At 45.1% G+C, this 27,071-nt stretch overlaps 1 protein-coding gene across 4 annotated transcripts; it reads left to right on the top strand.

Annotated features, from left to right (window-relative positions):
• Positions 1 to 98: 98 nt before the first annotated feature.
• Positions 99 to 16,344, top strand: YY1 (YY1 transcription factor). Of its 4 annotated transcripts, none has more exons than XM_060263086.1 (6): positions 99 to 1,125; positions 11,035 to 11,197; positions 12,098 to 12,158; positions 12,700 to 12,858; positions 13,446 to 13,552; positions 15,165 to 16,344. In XM_060263086.1, exons 1-6 carry the CDS (start codon positions 108 to 110, stop codon positions 15,301 to 15,303), a joined length of 1,647 nt encoding a protein of 548 aa, XP_060119069.1. In that variant the 5' UTR covers positions 99 to 107; the 3' UTR covers positions 15,304 to 16,344. The 4 variants fall into 4 exon arrangements, with proteins under 4 accessions (XP_060119069.1, XP_060119070.1, XP_060119071.1 ...); XM_060263087.1 differs by having other exon boundaries at positions 104 to 1,125; positions 11,047 to 11,197; XM_060263088.1 differs by lacking the exon at positions 13,446 to 13,552 and having other exon boundaries at positions 111 to 1,125.
• Positions 16,345 to 27,071: the final 10,727 nt, after the last annotated feature.

The raw sequence follows: 27,071 nt of genomic DNA, 5'->3' as shown, positions 1-27,071 counted from the left end.
AGAGGGATTGGGGCGGGCGGCTTTCTGTCGAGCGGAGCGCGGCGATTGGCTGGCGTCGGCGAGGGGTGGGCGTGGCCCGCCGGCCGCGGCAGCCTCCGCGGGTCTGGATGGCGGGTGAGGGTGGCTTGGGGTGTCTGTCTCTCTCGGCGGTAGCGGCGGAAGTCTCGCGAGGCGGGATTTGGCGGCAGCGGCGGTGGTGGCTGCTGCTGCCTGCTTGCCTCCCAGCCTCCCTCCCAACGAAGAGCTGGTGTTTGTGTGGAAGGGGGAGGAGGCGGCGGCGTAGCAGGAGAAGCGGGGGAAGGCAGGGGAGCGAGCGCAGCCCCAGCCCCGCCGGCGTCGGGCAGAGGCGCGGAGGAGGCCCACAGCTGCTGCCGGGGGCTGCCCCTTCCCCCACCACCATGGCCTCGGGAGATACCCTCTACATCGCCACGGACGGCTCGGAGATGCCGGCCGAGATCGTGGAGCTGCACGAGATCGAGGTGGAGACCATCCCTGTGGAGACCATCGAGACCACCGTGGTGGGCGGCGAGGAGGACGACGACGAGGAAGACGACGACGACGACGAGTGCTGCGAGGACTGCGGCCCTCACCACCCGCCCCACCGCCGCCACCATCACCACCACCACCACCACCCGCCCATGATCGCCCTCCAGCCGCTCGTCACCGACGGCGACCCCAGCGGCGGCGGCGGGGTGGTGGGCGTCGGGCCCGGCGGCGGCGGCCAGCTCCACCTGCACCACCACCCGCACCACCAGGAGGTGATCCTGGTGCAGACCCGCGAGGAGGTGGTGGGCGGCGACGACTCGGACGGCCTGCGGGCCGACGACGGCTTCGAGGACCAGATCCTCATCCCCGTGCCGGCCCCGGCCGGCGAGGACGAGTACATCGAGCAGACCCTCGTCACCGTGGCGGCGGCTGGCAGCAAGGGCGGCGGAGGGGGCTCTTCGTCCGGCGGCGGCGGCCGGGTGAAGAAGAGCGGCGGCAGCGGCAAGAAGAGCAGCAAGAAGAGTTACCTGACCGGCGGCGGAGGGGCCGAAGGGGGCGGCGGCGGCAGGAAATGGGAGCAGAAGCAGGTGCAGATCAAGACCCTGGAGGGGGAGTTCTCGGTCACCATGTGGGCCTCGGGTAAGTGGAGCGGGCCGGGCCGGGCGCGGCACTTGGGAGGGGCGGCGGGCCCCGGGGGAGGGCTCGGCGGGCTCCTACAGCCCCGTTTTGTTTTGAAGGGAGGCCATGTTGGGATGTGTGTGATGGGCGCCGCCATGTTCATCTCGCCAGGGCAAGTATGGCGGCGGCTTCCCCCGAAAAGATGGCGGGGTCTGCGCTGCTGCTGCTCCCTTTCCTGATTGCCCGGCTCCCTCCGGCAGGGGGGGGGGAGAGAAAAAGGAAAGAAAGATGGCGGCGGCCCCGCCAAGATGGCGGCCGCGAGGGAGAGGAGGAGGAGGAGGGGAGCCAGGTCGCGCGCGCTCCTTCCCCTCCCCTTCCCCCCTCCCGCTCCTCTCCCCTTCCACAGCCTCATTCGCTGACTGACGCTCTCTCCTGGACTAGGCCGCAATGGCGTAGTTTCTGCAGTAGGGGGGGGAGGAGGGGAAGGGAGGCGGGGCGGGCACGCGGCGAGAGTTCGGCTTCGGTGGCGCCCCCACCACCCCTCCCTCCGCTGCATTGTATCCTCAGCCTTCCGTCTGGGTGGCCGCTGGCGCTTCTCAGTGCCTTGGCTGGGAAACTCCCCCCACCTCACCCCCGTTCGTTCCCTCACAGCCAGCGCCTTTCTGCCGAGGCGGGGAGGAGGAAGGGGTGTCGTCTTTCGCCTCCTCCTCCCGCCTTAAAAAAAATACTTTTGAACGACCTAAAGCGCCTTTTTCTTTCCCTCAGCTCCCCTTTACTCTCCTCTCGCGGCTTTGCCTTTTTCTAGCGGAGTCTCGGGACCCGCCTTCTCCCTCAGACTCCCCTTAATCTTGTGCCACCCCTTCTGACTCTTCCTTTTTCGGGCCTTTTTGTTTGCGTGTGTGTGTGTCTTCACGGGCTTTCTTTGCCCTCCTTCCTCGTTTCCCTTCTTCCACCTTCCCCTTCAAGTCGTGCCCGTCTTTCTGCGAATAGATTTCTTTCTGGCTCCAATGAGTCTGAAGCTGATCTTTAGGGACTTTGTAGCGTTGAGAGAGAAAGGAAGACTGTTATAATATCATCAGAACTCCTCTTAGTGTTCAACGTAGTCCTCCCACAAGTAGGAGTGAGTCCTTTCACAAGACCTAACTGTGCAGAATTATTCCGATGCAGCCACTGATTTCATTAGCCCTAGAGCAGGAGTGGCCACACTGTGGCTTGGGAGCCATATGTAGTTCTTTCACGTATATCGTGTGGCTCCCAGAGATTGAGGCTTACTCTTGAGTAAGTGTGCATAGCGCTTGGGACCTCAGGCAGCCCTTCATCACAGAGGTCACCCAGACACACAGATCGGGGTAAGAGAGCACAAGAGCCAAGGGAGAAAAGAGAGCATGTAAGGTGCCTGCACTACCTAGTCCAATATTAAGAGTTGTGACAAAAACGTGTGTGTTGTATTTGTTCATGTCTTGTGGCTCTCAAACATCTGACATTTATTCTTTGTGGCTCTTCCATTAAGCAAGTTAGGCCACCCCTGCCCTAGAGTGAACTTAACTTTGCCTATCAGCAGAGTACAACAGCAGCACCTTAAAAATTGATGAATAGTTACTCTTTAAGGATGCCACTGGACTTCTGTGGGCCACTGATAGCTCTTTGAGGAACAGAGTAAATCCTTGAATCCCGGACCCTGGCAATAGCTCAGAGTTGGAATCTTGTTTTTTAAAGCTGCTGTCTATGACCTTCCTCTTTACATCACACAGCAGGTGCATGTAACTGACTGCATGTAGTTCAGAAACAATTTCCAATTTTTCAGAGGGAATATCACCACAAGAAGGGTGTTTTTGTTGTATAACATTTGAGTAAAGCTCTGAAGCATTTTGGGACTCTGGTGTCTTTCTATGAATGCCTTCAAATTACATAAAATTTTTAATGATCAAAAATGCTGATGTTTCAAAATTTAGCTGTTTTCTTTGCTATTATTGTAGTTTTTCATGTTGAATAGTGTGTCTTGTACCCTCAGCTGTAAACATGGGTAAGAACTTGGATCCTTCAGTGCAGTGACATGTATGTTTTCTAACAGAGTATATGCCTCTTTTGGATAAATAGTTTATATAAACTTCAATATTTTCCAAATTAACACTCACTTTTAGCTTATTACTACCTGGAGAATATGGACTTTGATGGTCATGTTTCCTCATCTTGGCATTTAAAAAAAAAGTAACATCATTTTTATAAAGTAGCGCTATGACAGAATGACTAAACCAGGTTGGACCAAAAAAACCCACCAGAAAAGAAAATTGAACCCCATTATACAATGCTTATAGTTTCCAAATAAGTATGTATATTAATAAGTTACTGTATTAGCTGGTGCCTCTGTATACCTCTGGAACATAATTCAAAAGCTTTGATCAATGTAGAATTGTAGCTGATGGATATTTATTTGTATGCAATCAGGACCCTATACAAGACCACTTAAGTGAGATTGCATAGAGTAAAAATGCATAGTGTTGGGATGTAAGTATCTGGCACTTCCTAAGAAAACAAGTTTCTGGAGGATTGTAAGGGCGTAGGTCCTTGCGAGACCAGGATTCTGAAGTTTTGCTTTTTATCTAATAGAGAACCAAAAATAAGTTAATTATTTTCTACTAAGATCATTTTCCAGGGTTCTGTTATAAGAATTTATAAACATGCACTGTAACTTGCTTATATTCAGAGTTATCTTTAAACTAGAGTATTATTTAAATGGGGGAAGCTTTTTTAAAAGACTGATCAATTCCGCCAAAACAGCACAGTTTTGCCAGGTTCTATGTTGATATTCCTGAAATGCACGTAAAAACATTTCTATGTGATATATATATTAATTGACTTTTCCCCCTTCCTAATGTAGTATTGCAAAACAAAACTTTTATAAGGGTTCAGTTGCTTTACAGAATGGTAATAGTACAAGAAGACTTCACATGACTCATGAGCTTTGAAATAAAAATGCCTTGGAGATCCGGGGAGTGTAAATATTTCCAAAATACTGGGAGAGCAGCATTTACCCTCATGGTATGGTAACCCACAAGTCCAAATTTACTTAGTATGGGGACCCATCCAGGGTTGGCCCACGGTTTTTTTGTGCCCGAAGCAAAGTATAACCTTGGCACCCACCTAGTTTAGCATTCCATTTTCTACAGGGGCTAACTAATGTTTTTGAGAAACTGGCAAGTATCACACAAAGTTCACAGCTTTCCCCTCTATGAACGCCAAGCAAGTGGCATTCCAATATTGCATCCTTTGACCAACCCTCTCTTTCTCCATGACTCCCTCTAGTCCTGCCTAAGAGGCTAATAAATTCACTCTAGTATCCCTCAGAACATGCTTACTTGACCAAAGTGAGGGTTTGTATGACCTGGAAGCAAATGAGCATGCAGATTGCTAAAGCTTGCCAAAAGTCTGAAAGGCAAGTACTAGCATATGGTTAGAACTTTGGGTTTTCAGATGTCCAGCAAGCTGTTTGTGTAGAAACTAACATTGCAGGTAATGGTGGCTTAAATGAAATATGGGCCCAGTTATCTTTGGAAACCATTAGAATATTAATGCCATTTTTTTAGAGTTGGTATCTGAAACTTGTTAATCCTTGTATAAATAACTGTTGCCACAGCTTTCTCTACAGAAACATAGTTCAGTTATACATCCAAAATTTGCTCTGACATTCTGTGTAACCAAGCAGCTCTTGAGAGGTCCATCAGCGCTATTGTCTGAAATAACACACTGCTGGCTTTATGATTTTCTTGGTTTTCCCCTTCGGAGTACATCTATGCTTTGTAGGCCATCAGTTTTGCAGAACTAGTTTAAGCCAGGCATATAGAAGCAGTGCCCTGATACTAATTAGTACAGGAAATAAAATAAGGCACTCGGTTTATTCCTCATAGTGTCAAAATAGGTGGTAGCCATATAGTCTGAAGTGTGAATTTAGATCACACTTTGAACAGTACAGTGTTGGAATTGAGCTGCAAATTGTAGTTATTTCTACAGTGGAATCTTTACACAGTTCAGTAAAATACCTGTCAAAGAATAAAATCAAGATTGAAATTAACTGCTCTTAAGTAGGGAACCCGAATTAACCAAAATGTGTATTAAATGCCCCTGCTTTTCCAAATAGTTGAACCAGTTAGATTTAATAAATGTTTAGTTTTCTCATTATTGAAAATGATACATATGTATTTTCACTGAATGTTCTTCTATGGAAGCCAAGTAGATTGCATTGTTGCTAGCAACCAATTAATTCCATCAATTCCTCCCTTCCAGTGTTGACCCCCGTGTCCAGTGACTCCTAACCTTTTTGGTATCAAGAACCGGTTTCATGGAAGACGGGGGGCGGTGCTGGGATTTTTGCCACCTCAGGCTCCCCCCCCATCTCTGCCCCCCATGGGAGTCTTTAAATGAGGGGTAGGCAAAGGTCACTGCCACACTCCCCCTTCCATCCACCTGGGACCAGGGTAGGTGAAAGAAGTGGTACGTAGGAGGGAGGCCACACTGGCTCTTTCGTCTGCCCAGGTGCTGAAAGGGGCAATGGGCTGCTCTGCCTCACTCAGTTCAGGTGGAGCAAAAGGGGTGGTGTGGTATCTCTGCCTCACTCCGCGGCCCGGTTGCTAACAGGCCACGGACCAGGACCGGTCCGCAGCCTGGGGTTTGGGGACCCCTGCCCATGCTTTGCCAAATCTTATCCCAGGGGAACATGACTTCAGGGAGCACGGCCGTCTGCAGTGGGAAGTTTGATGGTTTTCTCCTGTAACCTTTGTTCACTCTAGCTGGGATATACTCAAGGGGTTGTGTCTAAACTTTCTCCACCCTTTGAAAGCCAATTTTAATCTATTCTCCTTTAAGACTGCAGACTCCCATGTCACACTTTTCTTGAGGGGACTGTCCAGGATAATGCACAATAGTCTGCAACTGGAAGGAGCAGACAAGAAAGCTCTTTTCTGTTTGGCTCTAATCCAGTGATAACTCTATGCTATGGCATGCAGAGAGCCACATTTGCAATTACTGTTAACCCAAAGAGCCACATGACTACTGCTTGTATGTTTTTGTTTATCTAATTTGTAGCCTGCCTTCCTCACAAAGGTTCAAGGTGGATTCCAAGAGTACAGAAATAGAAACAACAACAATCATAATCTTTCTAATATAATGCTATAATCTTTCTAATAGCTAGAGCATCTCTGTGCAGTTGGAGCTGTCTTTCCCTACTGAAATTGAGCCTTAGCTGGCTCTTGTGTATATAGAGCAGAGGAATGATTTCCCTCTGCCTGCCTGCTCCCCACTCAGCATGAGTCACAGCAAGGAAGGTGAGAGAGTGCCTGGAGAAAGGGGAGCAAAACAACTGCCACCCCACTGTGGCTAGCTTGCTGTCCCTCCCAGCAGCCACCTGGGTGCAGAGGATTGAGGGTGCAGAGGCTGTGGTAGAAGGATAAAAGTTGTTGATGAGCACAGTCTCTTTACAGCCACCCCTAGTGCAGGACTTGCCGCTCAGGGAAGCTCACAGCTTGCCTGTTTTCCTCCTCTGTTTCAGGACGGAAACCCCTGCTGGACAATGGCCTTGCCCTCTGTGCTGAAAGAGGGCCGGGGGAGGTTGCTCAGGTGACATGTCAGAGTTGTGTGTTGCTCCGAAGCAACTTAGTATCACTGATCTGATCCAAGGAGCAAAGCCTTGAATTATCTTCTGAATGGTGGGTCGATGAGAGTGCAGGCACATACATTGTCACCAACTGAGTTGTGTATTAGTTAAGCAATTTGTGCTGAAACGTGTTTAATTCGTATTGGAAAATTAAGAAGACAGTCTCTGTTTTAGGATAGTGTCTTTATCCCAGAGAATCTGCTCCATGGTTTGAATGTTACTGAATTGCTACCATCTCTGTGGGTTTGCCCAGGGTTCAGGAATCTAAAATCCTATGTGCTTTAGTTTAGATCGCGCTCATTACTCGCTTCACAGAACTGTGGAGAAATGACACTACCATTTGTGTAAACAAATTGTATATTCTCAGATTTTACTTGTTACCTTGTTCTATTTATTCCATGCCAGTTCACCACCTTTGCCTCCTTTTCCCGTGGTTCTGCCAAGTCTGTCTTCTTTGAGCAGACTCCCCCTCTATACTCATCAACGCAAAACCAGGACGTCTGAGTACTCCCTCAATAGACATGCATGCCTTTGCAGGCTGAATCACTGTAACATCATTTGTTCAGTATCTTCTCCAGGCTCCTTTATTAGACTCATCTTTCCTCCTTACTAAAATATAAGCCCTCTGATGGCTTGATATGTCTTAAATAGTAATTACTGAGATGAGACTAAATGCTCATGGAAGGAGGAGGAATCCTTAAAAATGTTTGCGCAAGAGAAAGTGTACCATGAGATATATTCAAAAGCTATAAGTGTCAGTGATACACATTGCTGGTTTACTGAAAATATTTATCAGCAACCTGTGGCATCTCCTTGTTATTTGGGAATAGCTGTATCTTATATACAAAGAAACGTTTTAAAGCAGAGTAGTCTCAGTGTATGTGTTGTTTTTTCTCTTTGCCATTTTTTTTGTAATTTAATATAGGGATGCATTTAGTTGCTATTCCTAAAAATGTGAGGTTATCAGGTTATCATACCTTGTACTTTTCTCCATCTCCTTTTTGTGGAATAAAGCAGTGAAAAGGTGATGGCTGTAAGTCCTTTTACACGGTAAACGGATAAAAGGAAGTACTTCTTCACCCAAAGGGTGATTAACATGTGGAATTCACTTCTCCAGGCACCACAGGAGGTGGTGGCGGCCACAAGTATAGCCACCTTCAAGAGGGGTTTAGATAAAAATATGGAGCACAGGTCCATCAGTGGCTATTAGCCACAGTGTATATGTGTATATAACATTTTTTTTGCCACTGTGTGACACAGAGGGTTGGACTTGATGAGCCGTTGGCCTGATCCAACATGGCTTCTCTTATGTTCTTATAAATGTGCTTAATATTTGTGGCCATTTGTAGATAATAAACATGAAAGAAGTTCTTCTGTTGCTGTTCAGTCGCACAGTCAAGTCCAACTCTTTGTGACCCCATGGACAAAGTCACGCTAGGCCCTCCTGTCTTCCACCATCTTCCAAAGTCTGCTCAAATTTGTGTTTGTTACATCAGTAACACTGTCCAGCCGTCTCATCTTTTGCCGTCCCCTTCTTTTGCCTTCTGTCTTTCCCAGCATCAGGATCTTCTCCAGTGAGTGCTCTGTTCTCATTTGGTGGCCAAAGTATTTGAGCTTCAGCTTCAGCAGCTGACCTTCCAGGGAACAGTCTGGGTTGATTTCCCTTAGGATTGACTGATTTGATCTTCTTGCAGTCCAAGGGTCTCTCAGGATTCTTCTCCAGCACCACAGCTATTCTTCTGCGCTCGGCCTCCCTTATGGTCCAACTCTCACAGCCATACATTACTATTGGGAATACCATCGCTTTGACTAGACAGACTTTTGTTGGCAGGGTGATGTCTCTGCTTTTTATTATACTGCCCAGGTTCGCCATAGCTGTCCTCCCAAGGAGCAAACGTCTTTTAATTTAATTTTAATTTCTATGCATCGATAAAACATTTTTGGGCACCTTGGCAGTTGCTTGATAGGGATTTTCTGAGTCCTAATTGCATAAATCTTTCAGTTGCATAAGCTGTCATGACATCACATAATTAAAAAAAAAACCCAATCCTTCCAAGATAAAACATTTCAGAACATGCATAATCTGAAGGACAAACTTAAAATGTATACTCCGTACATTCTTTGGTAGACCTATCTAAGTAGGCCTAAAGTGTACATAGAATTCATATGGACTCTGTGCCGTAGTAGACAGTAGTTTGAGTAGTTGATTTGGCCTGAGGAAAAGTAATTCTGTTTGGACTGGGAACTTAACTACTGTTAAGGGATGACAACCCTTAAATGTAGGATGACCTCTTAAAAATGTTACACACACAAAAAAGCCTATTATTGAATGTAGAATAAAATTACAGAGTTGGGAGGGGCCATACATGCCATCTAGTCCCAACCACTGTTTAAAAGATTGCTCACCACCTCCCTGGGTAGCCAATTTCATTATTAAACAACTTTTACTGTAAAAAAAGTTTTTCCTAATCTCTAGCCAGTACCTTCCCACCCTCCTCTCAGCCCTTCAGATGCTTAAAGACAGCAATCATGTTCCCCCCTCAGCCTCCTCTTCTCCAGACTGAACATTCCCAAGGCCCCCAGCCTTTTCTTGTAGGGCTTGGTCTTTGGGCCCCTGATCATCCTCATCACTCTCCTCTGCACCTGCTCCATTCTATCCACATCCTTTTTGAAGTGAGGCCTCCAGAACTGCACACTGGCCTGACCAATGCAGTGTACAGTGGGACTAGGATATCTTGTGATTTGGATAGACTCCGAGATTGCATTAGCCTTTTTTGTTATTACATTACACTGGGCAGTTGATATTTAACTTACAGTCCACCCATACTTCAAGATCTTGTTCACACACACTGCTACCCAGAAGTGTATCCCCAATCCAGTTTGTGTGTTCTGCATTTGTGTTATCCAGATGTAGAACTTAGCACATATTCTTGTTAAATTGCATCTTGTTCACATCCACCCACTTTTCCAGTGTATTCAGATCTTATTGAATTTTTACATTATTATTAGTAATATTATTTTGAGACTGAACTTAATATGGCTGGTATCTGCTGTTGGGGGAGATGCTTGCAGTTGGGATTCTGTAGTTATTTTATTTTATTATCATATTTATATCTCACCTTCCCCTAACGGGCTTATGTAACCTGTCAGGTTTCTAGGTGTGCACTTGGAAATGTTCAGCCTTAGCGCTAGTAGTTGTGATAGAACTGTAAACCTGCAAACTCTCAGTAATCCAAAATATTACTTTGTTATCTATACTGTGCTTTTCAGTAAAAATGAGATATTATAATGGGGAAAGATGAAGTTCCTTTCATAGTCATTTTTAACCCCGCTTCCTGCAATCTACTTAACTATTGCCTCTACAGTTTCTCTGCTCTGATGCAACTTCCTTCCCCAGAGTCTCTACACAACAAGCAAGTCCAATGGCCTTCTCAGGCGAGGGATCCTGGGGCCTGGTGGAACAGTCTGCTTGAGGAATCTGAAGAGGGCTTGCCGTACATTTATGACAGTTTGTTCCCTTTCTAGATAGTACAGTTGAGAATGCTAGAGGGAAGAGTGGCTGAGTTCAGTCTGTGGGAGAAGCTTCCCTTTTGTTTTAACAGTTACAACCTTGTGATCTCGTCTCAGTTACAAAGCTCACTAGCCTTCAGTTGCTTTCCCACACTTCAGCACTATATGCAGTCCCATTTTATCTCCGTTACTTTAATGCAAAATTGTTAAGAAGTGAGGGGCTACTGGATCTAGGCTTATTGCAAGCCCTGTAAAATGAGACTTCTCTGTGCCCCTCCCTCATAGCCCAATATTCTTCATTGGCTGGAATATGTTGTCTCTTTGCAGTTTATGTATTTGTACTTCGATGCATATTAAAAGTATATGTTGTTGTAAAAGAAGATGACTATTGAATAATTTAAATGTGATTGGTTCTTGTTAGCAGCCAGTGATTCTTTAAAAATTGGCTGTGTGAAGAACTGATGGGGGTTGATGCTGTTAACGCCAGAGAATTTCCCTCTTGGAAATTTCCCTCAGTAGCTGAACTGTTGAACTTGAAAAAATCTTGTAGGCATATAAGGTTACCAAGGATGTGCGATTCTGCTAATGGTTAATTTATTTTGTGTTCTGCATAGAGATCTAGTTCAAGCTTTTTGTTTATGTGAACAAAATAGCTTTGGAAATTTAAAAACAAAAACAAAGCAAAAACCTGCAACTAACGTTGCAGTGCTTCCTGAGGGGGTGTGTTCTTCATGGATTTTAAATCCAAATTCAGGTTGCTCTATTCCTTTCAGATGACAAAAAAGACATTGACCACGAGACTGTGGTCGAGGAGCAGATCATCGGAGAGAACTCGCCGCCGGACTACTCGGAGTACATGACCGGAAAGAAGCTCCCACCTGGAGGAATCCCGGGCATTGATCTCTCAGACCCCAAACAGCTGGCTGAATTTGCAAGGTGAGTAATAGTAAGAAAAGTATCTTGGAGAAAATATATATATAGTAGGTACAGATTATTATGATGTGCTTGATTTTTTTTCCATTTAGACCTTTAGTAAATTCTGATAATCTAGGAATTGAAACTGTTTTATCTTTCTCTGAGGAAAGGAAAGATCTGAAAAGCTCAAAACAACAGATGGTCCTTTTGGACTGCTTCATGTTCCTTCTCTGTGGTCCCCAGTTCAAGTTTACATGAGCCTATCTATATGAAATACATTATCCACTTTTTGTGTGTTTAGATTAGGCCAGGTTAGGAATAAAAAAAACCACAACTACATCTTACTTAGAAAATCCACTCTGTCAAATTCATAGCAGTAATACAGTCTGCACATCTTTTGATTATTCATTCAAATAATAATTCATTTAAGGGTACACTATGCTTGTGCCAGGATTCCCATCAGAATCTAGACTTGTCAACTACTTTCTTTAACTGCCTTGTCTCCTGACCAGCCTCCTGTTCCCTTTCTCTCATCCCCCATAGTTTACTGCACCTTCTGACCTAATTTATGTAGAGATTTTGTTTTCATTAGCCCCTTCTTGATGAAATAAATGTCTTCCCTGTCATTTCCTTTGAACCACACTCCCTCCTTTAAGTTTACTCTTCTTTCGTTTTCTGTCCCTTCTTTTAGCCTTGCCTAGGTTTCCCTGCAAGCCAGGGCCTTTTCCCAGTGTGCCATCATTGCAGTTCAGCCCATCAGAGGCATTATTCCCACAAGCACAGTATAATATAGCTTGTTTATGGCTCTTATACACACCATATAATGTCTCTGGGTCATGAGAGAGGTATAATGATCCATATCTGAGATAGGTATGTTTGGTTGACTGATCAGTGTTGTTTGATTTCTCTTTGTCTTGTAAGAATGAAGCCAAGAAAAATAAAAGAAGATGATGCTCCAAGAACGATAGCATGTCCTCACAAAGTGAGTAAAACGTTGTGATACTGTTTTTGCTGAGTTGCTTACAGGATAAATCAGGAGCCAAGTTAGTGGCGCTTTCAGTGTATTTAAATTATTGAAGTTTAAGTGCCATCATAAGCTCAGGAGCATTAAGCAATATTATGCTCTTTTCTCAGTGGCCTCAGTACAGGATATTTCCAAAGTCTCCTTCCATTGTGAAAGGAGGACTTGTGCAAAATTTCCATTGATTCCCACTTCATCTCCCCACTGTTCCTGAGTCCACCCACCCACAAGAGGCTATATTGGGAGAAGGGCAGGCGCCACTCCGCCTGCAGTGCTTAGGATCCAGCCCAAGGTTCAGCAGCTGTTAGCCAGTTTAGTCTTGTTCTGCCACCAGTTCCTTGTGGCAGGTAGTTGTTTAGCTGTGGTATGCTTTATTTTTCCCTGGCCCTGGTGGGGAAAGAGGTGCAGTGTGAATGGATTGTTTCTGTTGAACCACACAGTTGCGATTCATGCCTTGGAACTTGCCCACTGACTAAAAGAATATGTTTGCATTCTTTTCAAGGGCTGCACAAAGATGTTCAGGGATAACTCTGCCATGAGGAAGCATCTGCACACTCACGGGCCACGAGTACACGTTTGCGCAGAATGCGGCAAAGCCTTTGTGGAGAGCTCAAAGCTAAAGCGGCATCAACTAGTTCATACTGGAGAGAAACCCTTTCAGGTAACTTTTTCCACAGCGTTCCATCTGGCAGTCATCTGGGCTGTAATTTGTGAGATAAAAAAGGCACCTGCTCCGAGATAAAACTGTGCTTAGGTAACATGCATCAGCTGAAAAAGCTGGAAAGAATCTTAAATGCTATGGAGGTAGAATTAGCTGATAGCATTTAACTGGGACCATCCCTGATGAGTGTGGAAGATGTGTAAAGTTGTATGTAGACTGAACGCTAGCCTCATCTTTACTTGAGTAACTTGGAGTAAAGCAAGCTGTATTATTCCTTAGCTGGAAAAGTCTACAGCTCAGAGACCCAAGTGCACAGAGACCATTATTAACATGCAGACAGAGGGCCAGTAAACTTGTATCAACTAAAGTTATTCCTAACTTAATGCTTGAAATATGATTGCATGGTTGTTAACTGCCCTCTCCTCACTCATGGCACAAAGCATTTCAGATGCTGCTTGCATTTCTGCACGCTGCATCCTCCTTGATGGTTTTTTAATTGTCAGGGCAGCTGATGTAAATGGAGAGCAGTATTTTCTTTTTTTTAATTGTTTCTCCCTTTTCTGACATGCTGCGTTTTCCCACTACAGGCCAGGCCTCAGAGGTTTTGTAGGTGTGGGATGTCTTTCCCTGATAAGTCATACTGTCTAGTTTGCCAGAACAAGATGTACAAACTGGACAACACCATAAACAAATTGTATGTTGGTTTTTTGTTTTCTCTGAGGTTCTTAGAATGTGCTTGTATGCAAACTGTCTCCTCTTCTATGATTGGAACAGTGCACAAAAATCAGGGCAGTGGAGAAAGCCTCTTTGCAATCCTGTTTTTTAAAAAGTTCCTATTTTTAAAAGGCTGGCTTTTTTAATGTGTTGTTGATAAGAGCACTGGCAAAGTATGCAGCTCAGTTAGAGGTGATTAGTACCTGGTGAATTATCAAATGTTAGGGATGTTGAGAGCTCCTATGAGGAAGGATGCTTCAGTACACTGCACAGCTTCCTGTTCATGTCTATATTTCTCACTACCTATCTTGTTATAAAATTTCTGGTCCAAAAATGCCATGTTTTGGCAAGCTTGCTATTTGTAAGAAGAATAAATTATAGGGAATGCATAACTGTGGTCAGTTAGGATATATAGGCTACGTTTCTGAAGTGCAAAATTAGGATCGAGGGGTGAGGTGTTTGAAAGACATGCCATCCTGTTTATAGATCTAAGTGATGATTGCTGGATTACCCCATTCTGCATTAAGTGTAATAGAAATGTGTCTTCCTGGTGATGTGACTGTCTGTTGGTAATGTATGTTTAAGTGTTGTAGGAATTAATTCAGCGTGTATATTAAACAAGGGCCATGCCAATTCCCAAGCATAGTTTGGGGTGGGGGGGTTAAGAACGCTCCAATTTGTATTGCTTTGCTAAGACTGCAAAAGCAGAGATTATCAAGCTGTTGATTGGCTATCATATATATATATACTTGCTGGGTCACTGGTTATATGAGAGTGCTAAAAATGTAGAGTGGAAATCAATCTTCCATGGACTTTAGAACTTGTACTTGACCTGAGTGAATGCCAAATGCAAAAACTGACCAGTAAATGACAAAATATTAGCCTTCTACCTCCCCCCAAAGTACAAGGAGGAAAGGGGTATTACTAAGGTGACCGTGCTCGAAAGAGATATTGAGCATCCAGAAATTCCACTTCCCTTTGCCCATGTTGTCCTTGATTGGCTGCAGTTTCTACATAAATGATTGTAGTTACATTTTTGTGTAGAGCCCTTACCCTCATAACAATTATAGACAGAAACAACATTAAATGAAAGTACTAATGTAATAAAATTGACAGCTCAAACTCTTTACAGTAGTGCCTAACATTATAGCAGAGGCATTTCTGCATAGTACTTGGGATGTGTGTTCAGGTAAATGGTTCATGACTCCGTTCTGCTATCAGCAGTGGTTTTGCCCAGGGCCAGAAGCCATCTTTATGCATGAGAATCTTCCACCAGCAGAAGAGCCTCTGGCAGCAGAGGAAGACTCCTTGGATCAAGGGAACACTCTGCTGATAACTAAATGGATTGGCCCTGGGACCCATAGTGGTTGGAAATGGCACTGCTGAAGTCATGGAGCATAGCTTGGATTGACTTGAGACCCCTGTACACAAGTGTGAATTGATCCTGGTTTCAGTGAAATTCACCTGTGAGATCCTGATCTGGCACTCCATGGATCACTTCTTTGTTTGCACATAAATCCATTAAATGAGACATTGATCTGCACGCATTTCTTAACTTGTGTTGCTAACACCCTCTCTTTTTCATTCCACAGTGCACGTTCGAAGGATGTGGCAAACGCTTTTCACTGGACTTCAATTTACGCACACATGTGCGAATTCATACTGGCGACAGGCCCTATGTGTGCCCTTTTGATGGCTGCAATAAGAAGTTTGCTCAGTCAACTAACCTGAAATCTCACATCTTAACACACGCGAAGGCCAAAAATAACCAGTGAAACTGCAAGAAGAAAGGTCTTGAACTCAAAGCATCTTACCTTACAGGAGAATGATTGGGAATAAATAAGCCTCCCCTTTATATATTGTTTCTAGGAAAGAATTTAAAAAAAGAAAAAAAGCCCTACATGCCTAAAGGACTTGTTTTTGATAAAGTAGCAAAAATAAACTTTAAGACTTCTTTGCTACGATGCTCGATTTTGCTCTGTAATTGGTTCCGAGAGCATGGTGTTTTTGTAAAGCGTGGCCCCATCTGAAGGAGGCAGACAGTTCATGGACTTGCATCAGAGACAGTTCTTTCTACAACAGTGCTAAAATTGGACTTTTCACATTCTTATAAATACGAAGCTCACCTGTTGCTTACAATTTTTTAATTTTGTATTTTCTAAGTGTGCATATTGTACACTTTTGGGGGATATGCTTAGTAATGCTATGTGTGATTTTTTTCTGGAGGTTGATAACTTTGCTTGCAGTAGATTTTCTTTAAAAGAATGGGCAGTTACATGCATACTTCAAAAGTATTTTCCTGTAAAGAGAAAAAAAGTTATATAGGTTTTGTTTGCTCTCTTTAATTTTTTTGGTTGTATTCTTTGATGTTAACACATTTTGTATAATTGTATCGTATAGCTGTAATGAAATCATGTAGTATCAAATATTAGATGTGATTTAATAGTGTTAATCAACCTAAACCCATTTTAGTCACTTTTTTTGGGAAAAATACTGCCAGATGCCGATGTTCCGTGTACTTTCTCTTTGCCTGTTCAGTTAAGGAAAGTGGTGCTCAGTTGTAGAATGTATTGTACAGGCACTGACCTTTTAACACCTGATATGTACATCCCGTGTAATAGAGTGGGCAACAATAAAACAGTGGTCCTGAAGAAAGAATATGGCAGAAAATTATCTGTAAGCACAGCCTATTTTCTTCTGTTGTCCAGAACAAATTATAGTTCTTTAACCTCCCAGGAAATTGGAAGCTAAATAAAACACAAGTTACCTTTACATTTGCTTTTTGCGTTTAATAACAAGCAGTACCTATGGCATTTAAGAATTAGCGTTATGCAGATGGAACGGGAAGTGGGATCTTGGCACATGCTCTGGAACTCTCCCTCCTACTATGTAAAGTGAAAAGTTCTGGGGGATTTGCAGTGAAGTTTTAGCTTCACTTTCTGCAGCCCACAAGTTAATGGAACAGCCCGGCAATTCAGTGAGCTGCTTGTTGCTCTTTTCTGGCATGGTAAGGTAGTAGCAGCCATTCTCTTCTCCTCTCCCCCCATTAGCATTTCAGGAGACTTTGGCATGTGATTGGCATTTCAGAATGTCTTCTGTTTGTAGCCATTCCCTTCAGGTTAACTGTGTAATAAGCAGCCATGCTATCTATTACCCTGCAGACAGCTATAGAAAGTTTATTTTGATGTAATGAGGTCTGGAATCCATCATCTAGAAATACCACCTTCCTCCCAGTATAACTGTTTCTGTGTAATGGATTGGTATTTGCTGCCACAGCTGGCATGTATAGAGCATTTCTTTCAGACTGGATTCATCTGAATGGTCTGCTCCTTCAGCGAACTCTTGACTTTGTTGAAGAATTTTAACTACATAAAAATCTGGACTAAGAGCAGAATTTTGTGACAATGTATAAAATGTTTTACCTGATTTGTTTATGGCATAGGACATGATGCTCTAGCCCTAACGAAAATCTTATTCAATTGCTCCTCATGCTAACCAAGTTGTGTACTAAACACATGTTTGCAACCAGGAGGGATGGAATCCTTTTAGAAAGCTGATTTTTCCTCCCCTCCCATTTCCCTATGCTCCTTCCCTTCTACATCTCTAGATTGTAAGCCTGAGGGCAGGGCCCATCTCTTTTTATCCATGTAAGCCACTTTGGGAGATGATTTCGAGGAGAGCAGGCTATGACTATACAAATAAAATGAAAGCTATAGTTGTCAGGCATACCGTTTGCAGTACTGTATGCTGCAACTTTTTAATGCTCTTGCATAACCCGTGGCGCACACACAGACCTGGCTTCGGGTAAGTAATGTAAGGGGCCCATATCCTGGCTATAATGAACCTGTAATTAATGCCTGGCATGCAAAAAGCATAACTAGGGGTGGAAGGTTGCCATTCTGGTGTGGGTCGTGTCGTATTGTCTCAATAAGAATTGGGGAAATGGATGTATACATAAGCCACATGATGCACAAGCACCTATGTTCCATGCGGCATGAGGTTATGCAGTCTAAACTACAACAACATGTCTTAGGTGGAGTCTGCCATTAATGCCATTGATTGTGTGCTATAGGGAAACCTGAACGGTAACCTCAGTCCTTCAGTTCATTCAGAGATGTAATCTGCTAATTGGGTATGGGGGGAGGGGAATTGCCTCCCACAATTTAAATTATTACTAAGCAATGTTCCCTCTAAACTGGAGTCTTGTGAGCAGAAATTCTACTTAGCTACTAGCATTAAAGTTGTGAGCTATTGCATAAATTAGTGTGCTCTAGGGCCATTTTTCATGAGGCAAGGCAAAAATGTGAGAGCCAGAGGCTAAAAAACTGAAGTAGCTCACACTAACTCAGCTTAAAGGGAACACTGCTACTAAATCGAGTTATTTACACTCACTGTGAATCATTAACCTTTTAGTGTAATAACTTACCCTTGAATCCCAAAGAATGTTTTTCCCAGTTTTTACTTATTTTTCTGTTCGTCATATTTTATGTACCTGCAAACTGGATGGTTTATGCTGTGGGTAGCATCAGGTTATTCATAAACTAATGGACATCCTTTCTGTACTGTACAGCTAACTGTATATGGTAATGGTTCATTTTATGTTAAAGTGCTTGTTAAATAGAATACAATTTCCTTTAAAGGAAGGGGGGCAACTGGACTGTACAGTTGGACATCATTACCTCTATCAGTGTTGCGGTTCTCTGAAGAATGGCACCTCTAGAACAGTGCAATATTCCATCGGCCTTAATGGCTCGCTGTGGGTTTCTTTCCATATTTAAAACTTGAGTATATTCTTGTCCCCCTGTTCCTCCAAGGAACTATGGATGGTGTACATTGTTCCCTCCATTTCACCCTCATAGCCCTGGGAGGTGCGGATGGACACGAACTGGCTCAGGTGGTTTGTGGTTCACAAACTGAAGAACCACCACAAATTTTGATGCAATCCTTGAAGAGCAGAAAGCCATTTAACCCCCCAACTTTCTGCTCCCTGCGAAAAGCAGCAGGGAGCAAACAACGCAGGGGGAGGGGGGTGTTAACTGGTTCAGTCCTGAACTGCAAAAGTGCTATTTGTGCCATTCCTAGGTAGATTAGGCTGTGAAGAACGATTAGCCCCAGTCAATGTGCTTTTCCTAACCCAACAGGTTACTGTTTCATAATTCCCCCTCTGCAGTGCTTCTGGATTGGTAGGCATGTGGGCAATCAAAACCCAGGCATTCTCCCTCCAAGTCAGAGGCCATCTTGGGTGCTTTCCACCATCTTGTCAGGGAGGCAGGAAATAGAATAATTCTTCCTCTTCCTTGACCCTGGAGCACCCAGTTCTCAGTTTCTTTCCTGCCTCTGAAAGGAGAGCAACTAGTTAGCTGAGCTCCCATTATCTAAGTCTTATCTGTCAACCTTTACTCCTCTTTAACTTTAAATCTGGTTTAGGCTTTACCTATTTTCTTCAGTCATATCTCTTTAAGCAGGGAGGGAGTATTTCCCGCGGCTGCTGCAAAGCAGCTGACTTTTTTTTTTCTTCTCACCTCTCTGTGGAGCGCCGCAAGGAGCGGCAGATGGAAGCCTTCAGGGACGAGTTCCTGGAGGACACAGCTTCGCTCGGCTCTCACGCCGACGCCGTGGGAAGGGACCCCGGGGCCTACATGACTTCTCAGCTTGCTGCGGTTCCCAGCAACGTTTCCCGACATGGTGGCTCTAGTCACCGCGGGCTAAAGCGCGCAGGAGCGGCAACAGATGGGCTCGATGTTCCTCCTCAGCAGAAGCTTGCAACGGACGGCAGCCATCTTGGGGAAGGCTTTTTGGCACGCTTTTCTGCTGATGGTCACCATGAGCCCCTTGCTTCGCCCCATGGGATGGTTGCCAACCTCCCGGCGGGAGCCACTTCAGGCGGCCAGTCCATGTCGGATCAAGCCTCCACGACTGACCCAGCCCTACTTCAATGGTGTGGTAATGTACTTCACCCCACGGGGCCCTTTTCTCAAGAATTTATGTCCATGCTCCAGCAAACGATTAGGGCAGAGCTGTTCAACACTTGTCAATCAGGGACTATGGGCATGGGGTCAGTGGGGTCCAGGTCTCCCTCCCCTTCTCTTTCCTCCTCACGCCTCCCAGAACTAAATCTGCCCAGAGAGCGCACTTGGCCAACTAAAGCAGCCAGAGAAGAGATTAATAATTCTAGATTTATAGAGGAGGATTCAGAAGAGACTCATTTGGATGTGAAGTCTCAATCTAAAGATCAAGAGAGTTTTATTTCAGATGAGGTGGAGGATGTGTGTGTCCTGAAACAGTCAGTTCGTTGCTTTAAAGCTGATGATTTTCAGTATTTATTAACCAAAGTTATGGCAGCACCAGCACTGCAGGATCCTTCCCCTTGAGGAGGGGAATACCTGAGGAGGGGAATACCAACCCCAGGAACAAAACTACTGGGGATAGGGAGTTTTTTCCAGGGCTACACACAACTTCTAAGGTTTTTCCATTCCCACAATTTTTTGAGAGGCAACTCAAAGCTGAATGGGGAAAACCTAACTCTAATCGCCAGTTTCCTGGTTTTGTAAAAAAGTTATATGATTTGCCTGTTTTTGCAAATGAGATGTTACCGGTTCCAGTGGTGGATGCGCCAATGACGGCACTTCAGAATCCGGGCTTGGTGTCAGAAGACGGTCATGGTTCCATCAGAGACAATTGGGTCAAGAAGATTGATCTGGCTCTAAAAAGATCCCACGAGGCGGTAACCATGGCAAAAAAGGCATGTACAGCGTCCTCCATTGTATCCAGAGCAGCTATAGTCTGGGCTAGGAGGCTTTCTCAGCTGTTACCAGAAAATAATAAGTTAATGGAGGGAACCTCTAGGTTGCTTAAAGCAGTGGAATTCACGGCCGGCGCTTCCTTAGACGCACTCATCTTTTGTTCCAGAGGTCTGGCCTCAGGGGCAGCAGCCAGAAGACACATCTGGCTGAAAGCATGGCCCGCAGACAACCAATCCAAGCAAATCGTGATATCTTACCCATTTCAAGGAGAAAAACTGTTTGGTAGTGCCTTAGACAAGATTTTAGTGGAAACTAAAGGCAAAAGGAAGGCCATGCCAAAGAACCTTCGGAGAACTGATAGAAGAGGTTTTTATTCTCAGCCATTTCGTTCCTCACACACCTTGGCCAGACCAAGACCTTATTCAGATAACAAGAGATCATCTTGGAATCAACCAAGACAACCCTTCAGAAAAGGATTCAACAATCCTAGATTTCCCAAACAGAACTCAGATTGTAGGGACAAACAGGAACAGGAATCAAAGTTTAACAAGGCGTGACTGGACTTCAATTCCAGTAGGGGGAAGACTTCAGTATTTTCAAGATGCCTGGGAGGTTTCCCGGACAGACTGCTGGACATTAGAGATCGTCTCTTGCGGTTATGCAATAGAATTCAAAAACACCCCACCAGAACGTTTCCTAGTATCTCCAATCCGAAAGAATTTGGCAAAAAGATCATTAACAAACAAGGCCATCACACATCTCCTAGAAATCCATGCTATAGAACAGATCAGGTGGGTCGAGGTGAATACTCAATATTCTTCACGGTCACCAAGAAGAATGGGGATTGGACAGCAATACTCGACCTAAAGTTTTTCAACAGATTCATTCAACTTCGGCACTTTTGCATGGAGACCCTGAAGTCAATCACAGAGGCCCTACAACCAGGAGAGTTCCTCACATCATTGGATCTTATGGAAGCTTATCTCCACATTTCCATCCTATTATCTCATCGGCGGTTCCTTCGATTCTGCTTGGGACAGACATTTCCAATTCAGAGCACTTCCCTTCGGCCTACTTATTTCAAACATAGACGCAGTTCAATGGGGCAGACTACATACAAGACTTTTACAAAGCTTGCTCCGTCCCCATCAGTACCAGATCATGGAAAAGCAGAATCCACAGATCAAGGTCACACTAGAGGTCAAGAAGCCTTGATGTGGTGGTCCAAGGACTCCAATCTTCGACAAGGGAAAGTTTACTACCTTCCCAGAGAAGTACAACTGTTCACGGATGCCAGTCTGTCAGGATGGGGAGCGACGCTCGACAACATCCCAACACAGGGTCGCTGGTCAATGTCAGAGGCTCAACTCCCAATCAGTGTTTTAGAGTTACGAGCAATCCATCTAGCCCTACTATTCTTCAGCGATCTAGTGCAGAAACAACATGTTCTAATACTAACAGACAACATGGTTGCAAAGTCCTACCTGAACCACCAGGGGGGATCGAGATCCTCAGCTCTATTCAGAGAAGCAAAGACACTATTCAACTGGGCAGAACATCACCTTCTGTCCATCAGGGCAGAACACATTGCCAACATCCAAGCAGATTGGCTCAGTTGAATGACCATACAACCTGGAGAATGGAGATTGAAGACGTCAGTGTTCCAACAGATAATCAAACAGTTTGGTCAACCAGTCATGGATCTATTTGCTTCTCACATCAATTGTCAAGTACCAACATTTTACACAAAGTTTTTTCATCTGGCCACAGTGGCAGTGGATGCTCTGACAGGGATTTGGCCTCAGGGACTTCTGTATGCCTTCCCTCCAATTCCGGTGCTATCAAGATTCCTTCGTCAGGTACAACACCAGAAAGCACAAATTATCCTGGTAGCTCCGTGGTGGCCACGACGCCCATGGTTCTCTTCTATTCAAAAGTTATCGACCACTCAACCCCTGAGGTTGGAGATCCTTCTAGACATGCTGACACAGGGCCCAATCTGGCATCCACACCCAGAATGGCTGCAATTGACCGCGTGGAAATTGAATGGTCTACATTCCTGAAGTTAGATTACTCTTCAGAGATTACTAATACATTATTGGCCTCCAGAAAGGAGTCCACCACCAGGATTTACAATGCAACTTGGAAAGCGTTTCATAGGTGGTGCCGACGGAAAGCAAGGGATCCACTAAACCCTTCAATTCAATTTGGAATTCTTGTAAGATGGGCTACAATCTGGTCTGAAACCAGCCACTTTACGTAGGCAAGTAGCAGCATTATCCTCTGTATCGGGACTGATACATGGCAAAGATGTTTCCAGACATGCACACGTACAAAGATTCTTACGGGGGGCCACACTCAAGTGTCCTCCACAAACACACAGGTTCCCAATGTGGCGGTTACACACTGTCTTGTCCACACTCACAAAATCACCCTTCGAGCCTTTACAGGACATTTCGCTAAGATGGCTACGTTTGAAGACCATTTTCTTGATAGCGATCACATCAGCAAGAAGGGTTTCGGAGATTAATGCTTTGTCTGTAAAGAAAGAACTCTGTATTTTTCACAAAGACAAAGTGGTTCTTCGTACAGATCCTACCTTTCAGCCCAAGGTTATATCTAAATTTCACAAATCACAGGAACTACATTTGCCATCATTCTGTTCAGACCCTAAACATCCTAGGGAACGAATGGGGCACAATTTAGATGTTAGACGCTGCCTGAAGGCATACTTAGGACAGAACCAATTCGGAAGACGGATGCCATGTTTATCAACATTACGCAACCAAGGTTGGGCCAGAAGATGTCAACCTCTGCCATCAGTTATGCTATTAAGCAATGCATCACAGAAGCTTATAGAGCAATGAAATTAGAAGTATCCAAAAGGATTACAGCACATTCAGTCAGAAGCGCGGCAACTAATGTGGCCTTTAACAAATATGCCTCAGTGGACGAAGTGTGCAGGGCTGCGACATGGTCTTCCATTTCAACATTTGTTCGACATTACAAATTAAACACTTATAGTTCAGCAGAAGCTGCATTTACTGTTATTTATTACTGTTTCATTCTTCTGAGTAAGGTTGATAGTTTAGAAACTGCTTCTCGGAGTATCCCAGCTGAGGACATCTGGGTGCTCCAGGGTCAAGGAAGAGGAAGAAGAATTATTCTATTTCCTGCCTCCCTGACCAGATGGTGGAAAGCACCCAAGATGTCCTCCTGTACTCAGAGGAGAATAACCCCTCACTGTAAGTACCAATGGTCGGTCTGGAGGTCCTCTGGTTGCCACTGGTAGGTGATGAGGGAGAGGAAGCCATGCTGCTGCCTACTTCAAATGTCTGCCATGAAGTATGCGGTCCACTTTTGTGCTCCAGACAGCTTGGCCCTGACCATCTCCACTGCAGAGTGGTGCATGGAGGGCAAGACACCAGCTCGGGATGGAATACCAGAGCAACGTAGCACAGCAGCTGGTGAAAGGCCACATCCTCCTCGATGGACACTGGCCATCTGCCGCAACCATCTCAGCGACAAGGAACTTCCCCCTAGCCTTTTTGCTTGACTGCACCAGTGTCTTGAAAGATGGCCTGCCTGGAAGTTCCACTCCCACCCACAGCACCCTCAGGGTGGGTCTTTTGCATAGACGGGCCTCCCCTTCTCCCACCCCTTCTTGTTGAGACAAAGTTGGCCGCTTCTGCCCCCTGCTGGGTGCCACTCTTTGCTCTGGAGGCAACAGACTCGGGTGCTCCCTTTGCAGGTGCCTGTGGAGGATGGAGGGTGGAGGATAAGTGTTGGGGGTTCGAGCCCCACACCAGGCACTGCCACACAGGTGATTGAGGAGGGTGCAGAAACACTCCAAAAGTGACCTGAAAAAAGGGACCCCAAATTGGGGCACGCCAGAGGCTTAGTGGTCCTGGGCTAAAAGGACTGATAGAGCAGTGAACCGGAAGTGTGAGCTGCCCCAGGGAGCTGAGATGTGGAGGGCCTGGATATTTTTCCAAGGCCCCCTAATTCACCATGGTCAGATTCCTCCACTCCAAAGAGCTTTAGCCACTGCTCGGGTTTGGGCAGAGCTAATAGCTCTTCTGCTTCTGAGTCCATCCCCAAGAACACCTCAGGCAAAAGAGGCTTTGGAGACACCCCAGTACAGTTGGATACTAGTGGGCTGGCAGGATGGGCTTTCACATAGGGTTAGCAACCTCCAGGTGGCACTTAAGATATCTGCTTTTGCTATTAATCTCCAACTACCAAGATCAGTTCCCCTGGAGAAAATGGCTGCTTTGGAGGATGGATTCTATAGCACAGGGGTGGCCAAACTGTGGCTTTTTCATACATATTATGTGGCTCTCAAAGCCCCCACCACCCCGTTGGCCAGCTTGGAGAAAGCATGTCTCTTAAAATCACTTCTCCAAACCAAATCAAGCAAGTCAGTGGTTTGGAGAATGCATTTAAAGTTGTTTTCTTTCCACCTCCCTCCCACATCTATTTGCCTTCCTTCCCTGATATAGATGTCTTGCAGCTCTCAAACACTTCCCTCCCCCATCCGTTTGCTTTCCTTCCTTCCAATATGTACCAGAAGGACAGGTGCCTCAGAGAGGGGGAGGGCCACTATAGGTGTCTCCAGGGCTGCAGAAGATCATCCTCTGATGTTTTGACAACTCACTGGCAGCATGTCTGGCTCATGAACTGGCACCACAAATCTCTTCGAAAAATAGGGTGGTTTGTGGGCCACGTGATCTCACAAACCAAGGTTTCGTGAACCACGAGCCGGCCAACTTCATGACAAAATTCGGTTCATGTTGAGGTTTGTTCCCGTCCCTGATATAGATGTGAGATAGCTTGTTCCTGCTTTGGATGGCAGGCAAGTAGAGCTACAGCTATTAAAGAATGTTGGGCTTGGAAGACTGGGAAACCCAGATTCAAATTAAATGTTTGCTGTAAAACTTAACTCTTGGGCCAATTATTCTCAGAGGGTTGCTAGGAGGGTAAAATGGGCTCCTTGGAGGAAGGGATGGGAATAAAACTGCAGTGAAGACTGCTAAGTGAATGAACAGCCGTTGTATTACATGGGAGGGGGTGCAACCTAGTTTTCTGTTGTAGCAGGTCCAGTTTGGTTTCATATTCAGCATGACAACTTTGAACATGCCCTTTCAATAGAACACCCAGAATAGATGCCAATACACATAAACCTGGTGCAGGGGTTGCCAATGGTAGCTCTCCAGATGTTTTTTTACCTACAACTCCCATCAGCTCCAGCCAGCATGGCCAATAAGAACATAAGAGAAGCCATGTTGGATCAGGCCAACGGACAATCAAGTCCAACACTCTGTGTCACACAGTGGCAAAAAATTTTATATACACACATACACTGTGGCTAATAGCCACTGATGGACCTGTGCTCCATATTTTTATCTAAACCCTTTTTGAAGGTGGCTATACTTGTGGCCGCCACCACCTCCTGTGGCAGTGAATTCCACATGTTAATCACCCTTTGGGTGAAGAAGTACTTCCTTTTATCCGTTTTAACCTGTCTGCTCAGCAATTTCATCGAATGCCCACGAGTTCTTGTGAGAAATGGAGAAAAGTACTTCTTTCTCTACTTTCTCCATCACATGCATTATCTTGTAAACCTCTATCATGTCACCCCGCAGTCGATGTTTCTCCAAGCTAAAGAGTCCCAAGCGTTTCAACCTTTCTTCATAGGGAAAGTGCTCCAGCCCTTTAATCATTCTAGTTGCCCTTTTCTGGACTTTCTCCAATGCTATAATATCCTTTTTGAGGTGCGGCGACCAGAACTGCACACAGTACTCCAAATGAGACCGCAGTATCGATTTATACAGGGGCATTATGATACTGGCTGATTTGTTTTCAATTCCCTTCCTAATAATTCCCAGCATGGCGTTGGCCTTTTTTATTGCAAACGCACTGTCTTGACATTTTCAGTGAGTTATCTATCACGACCCCAAGATCTCTCTCTTGGTCAGTCTCTGCCAGTTCACACCCCAATCAACTTGTATTTGTAGCTGGGATTCTTGGCCCCAACGTGCATTACTTTGCACTTGGCCACATTGAACCGCATCTGCCACGTTGACGCCCACTCACCCAGCCTCAACAGATCCCTTTGGAGTTCCTCACAATCCTCTCTGGTTCTCACCACCCTGAACAATTTAGTGTCATCTGCAAACTTGGCCACTTCACTGCTCACTCCCAACTCTAAATCATTTATGAACAAGTTAAAGAGCATGGGACCCAGTACCGAGCCCTGCGGCACCCCACTGCTTACCGTCCTCCACTGCGAAGACTTCCCATTTATACTCACTCTCTGCTTCCTATTACTCAGCCAGTTTTTGATCCACAAGAGGACCTGTCCTTTTACTCCATGACTCTCAAGCTTTCTAAGGAGCCTTTGATGAGGAACTTTATCAAAAGCTTTCTGGAAGTCAAGGTAAACAACATCTATCGGGTCTCCTTTGTCCACATGTTTGTTCACCCCCTCAAAGAAATGTAACAGGTTAGTGAGGCAAGATCTTCCCTTGCAGAACCCATGCTGAGTCTTCCTCAATAACCCGTGTTCATCAATGTGCCTACTCATTCTGTCCTTGATAATGGTTTCTACCAATGGCTGGGGCTGATGGGAGTTGTAGGCAAAAAAACATCTGGAGAGCTACCGTTGGCCACCCCTGGCTTAGGGGAAAGGCTGGTATGGCTTCTCCCTGCTGGCATTTCTTCTTTACACAGAGAGTGATGACAATGTGGAATTCA

This window comes from Heteronotia binoei, chromosome 21 (genome assembly GCF_032191835.1).
Source record: "Heteronotia binoei isolate CCM8104 ecotype False Entrance Well chromosome 21, APGP_CSIRO_Hbin_v1, whole genome shotgun sequence".
Lineage (NCBI taxonomy): Eukaryota > Metazoa > Chordata > Lepidosauria > Squamata > Gekkonidae > Heteronotia > Heteronotia binoei.
Note: the sequence above shows the minus strand (reverse complement) of the source record. Positions and strands in the feature narration are given on the sequence as shown.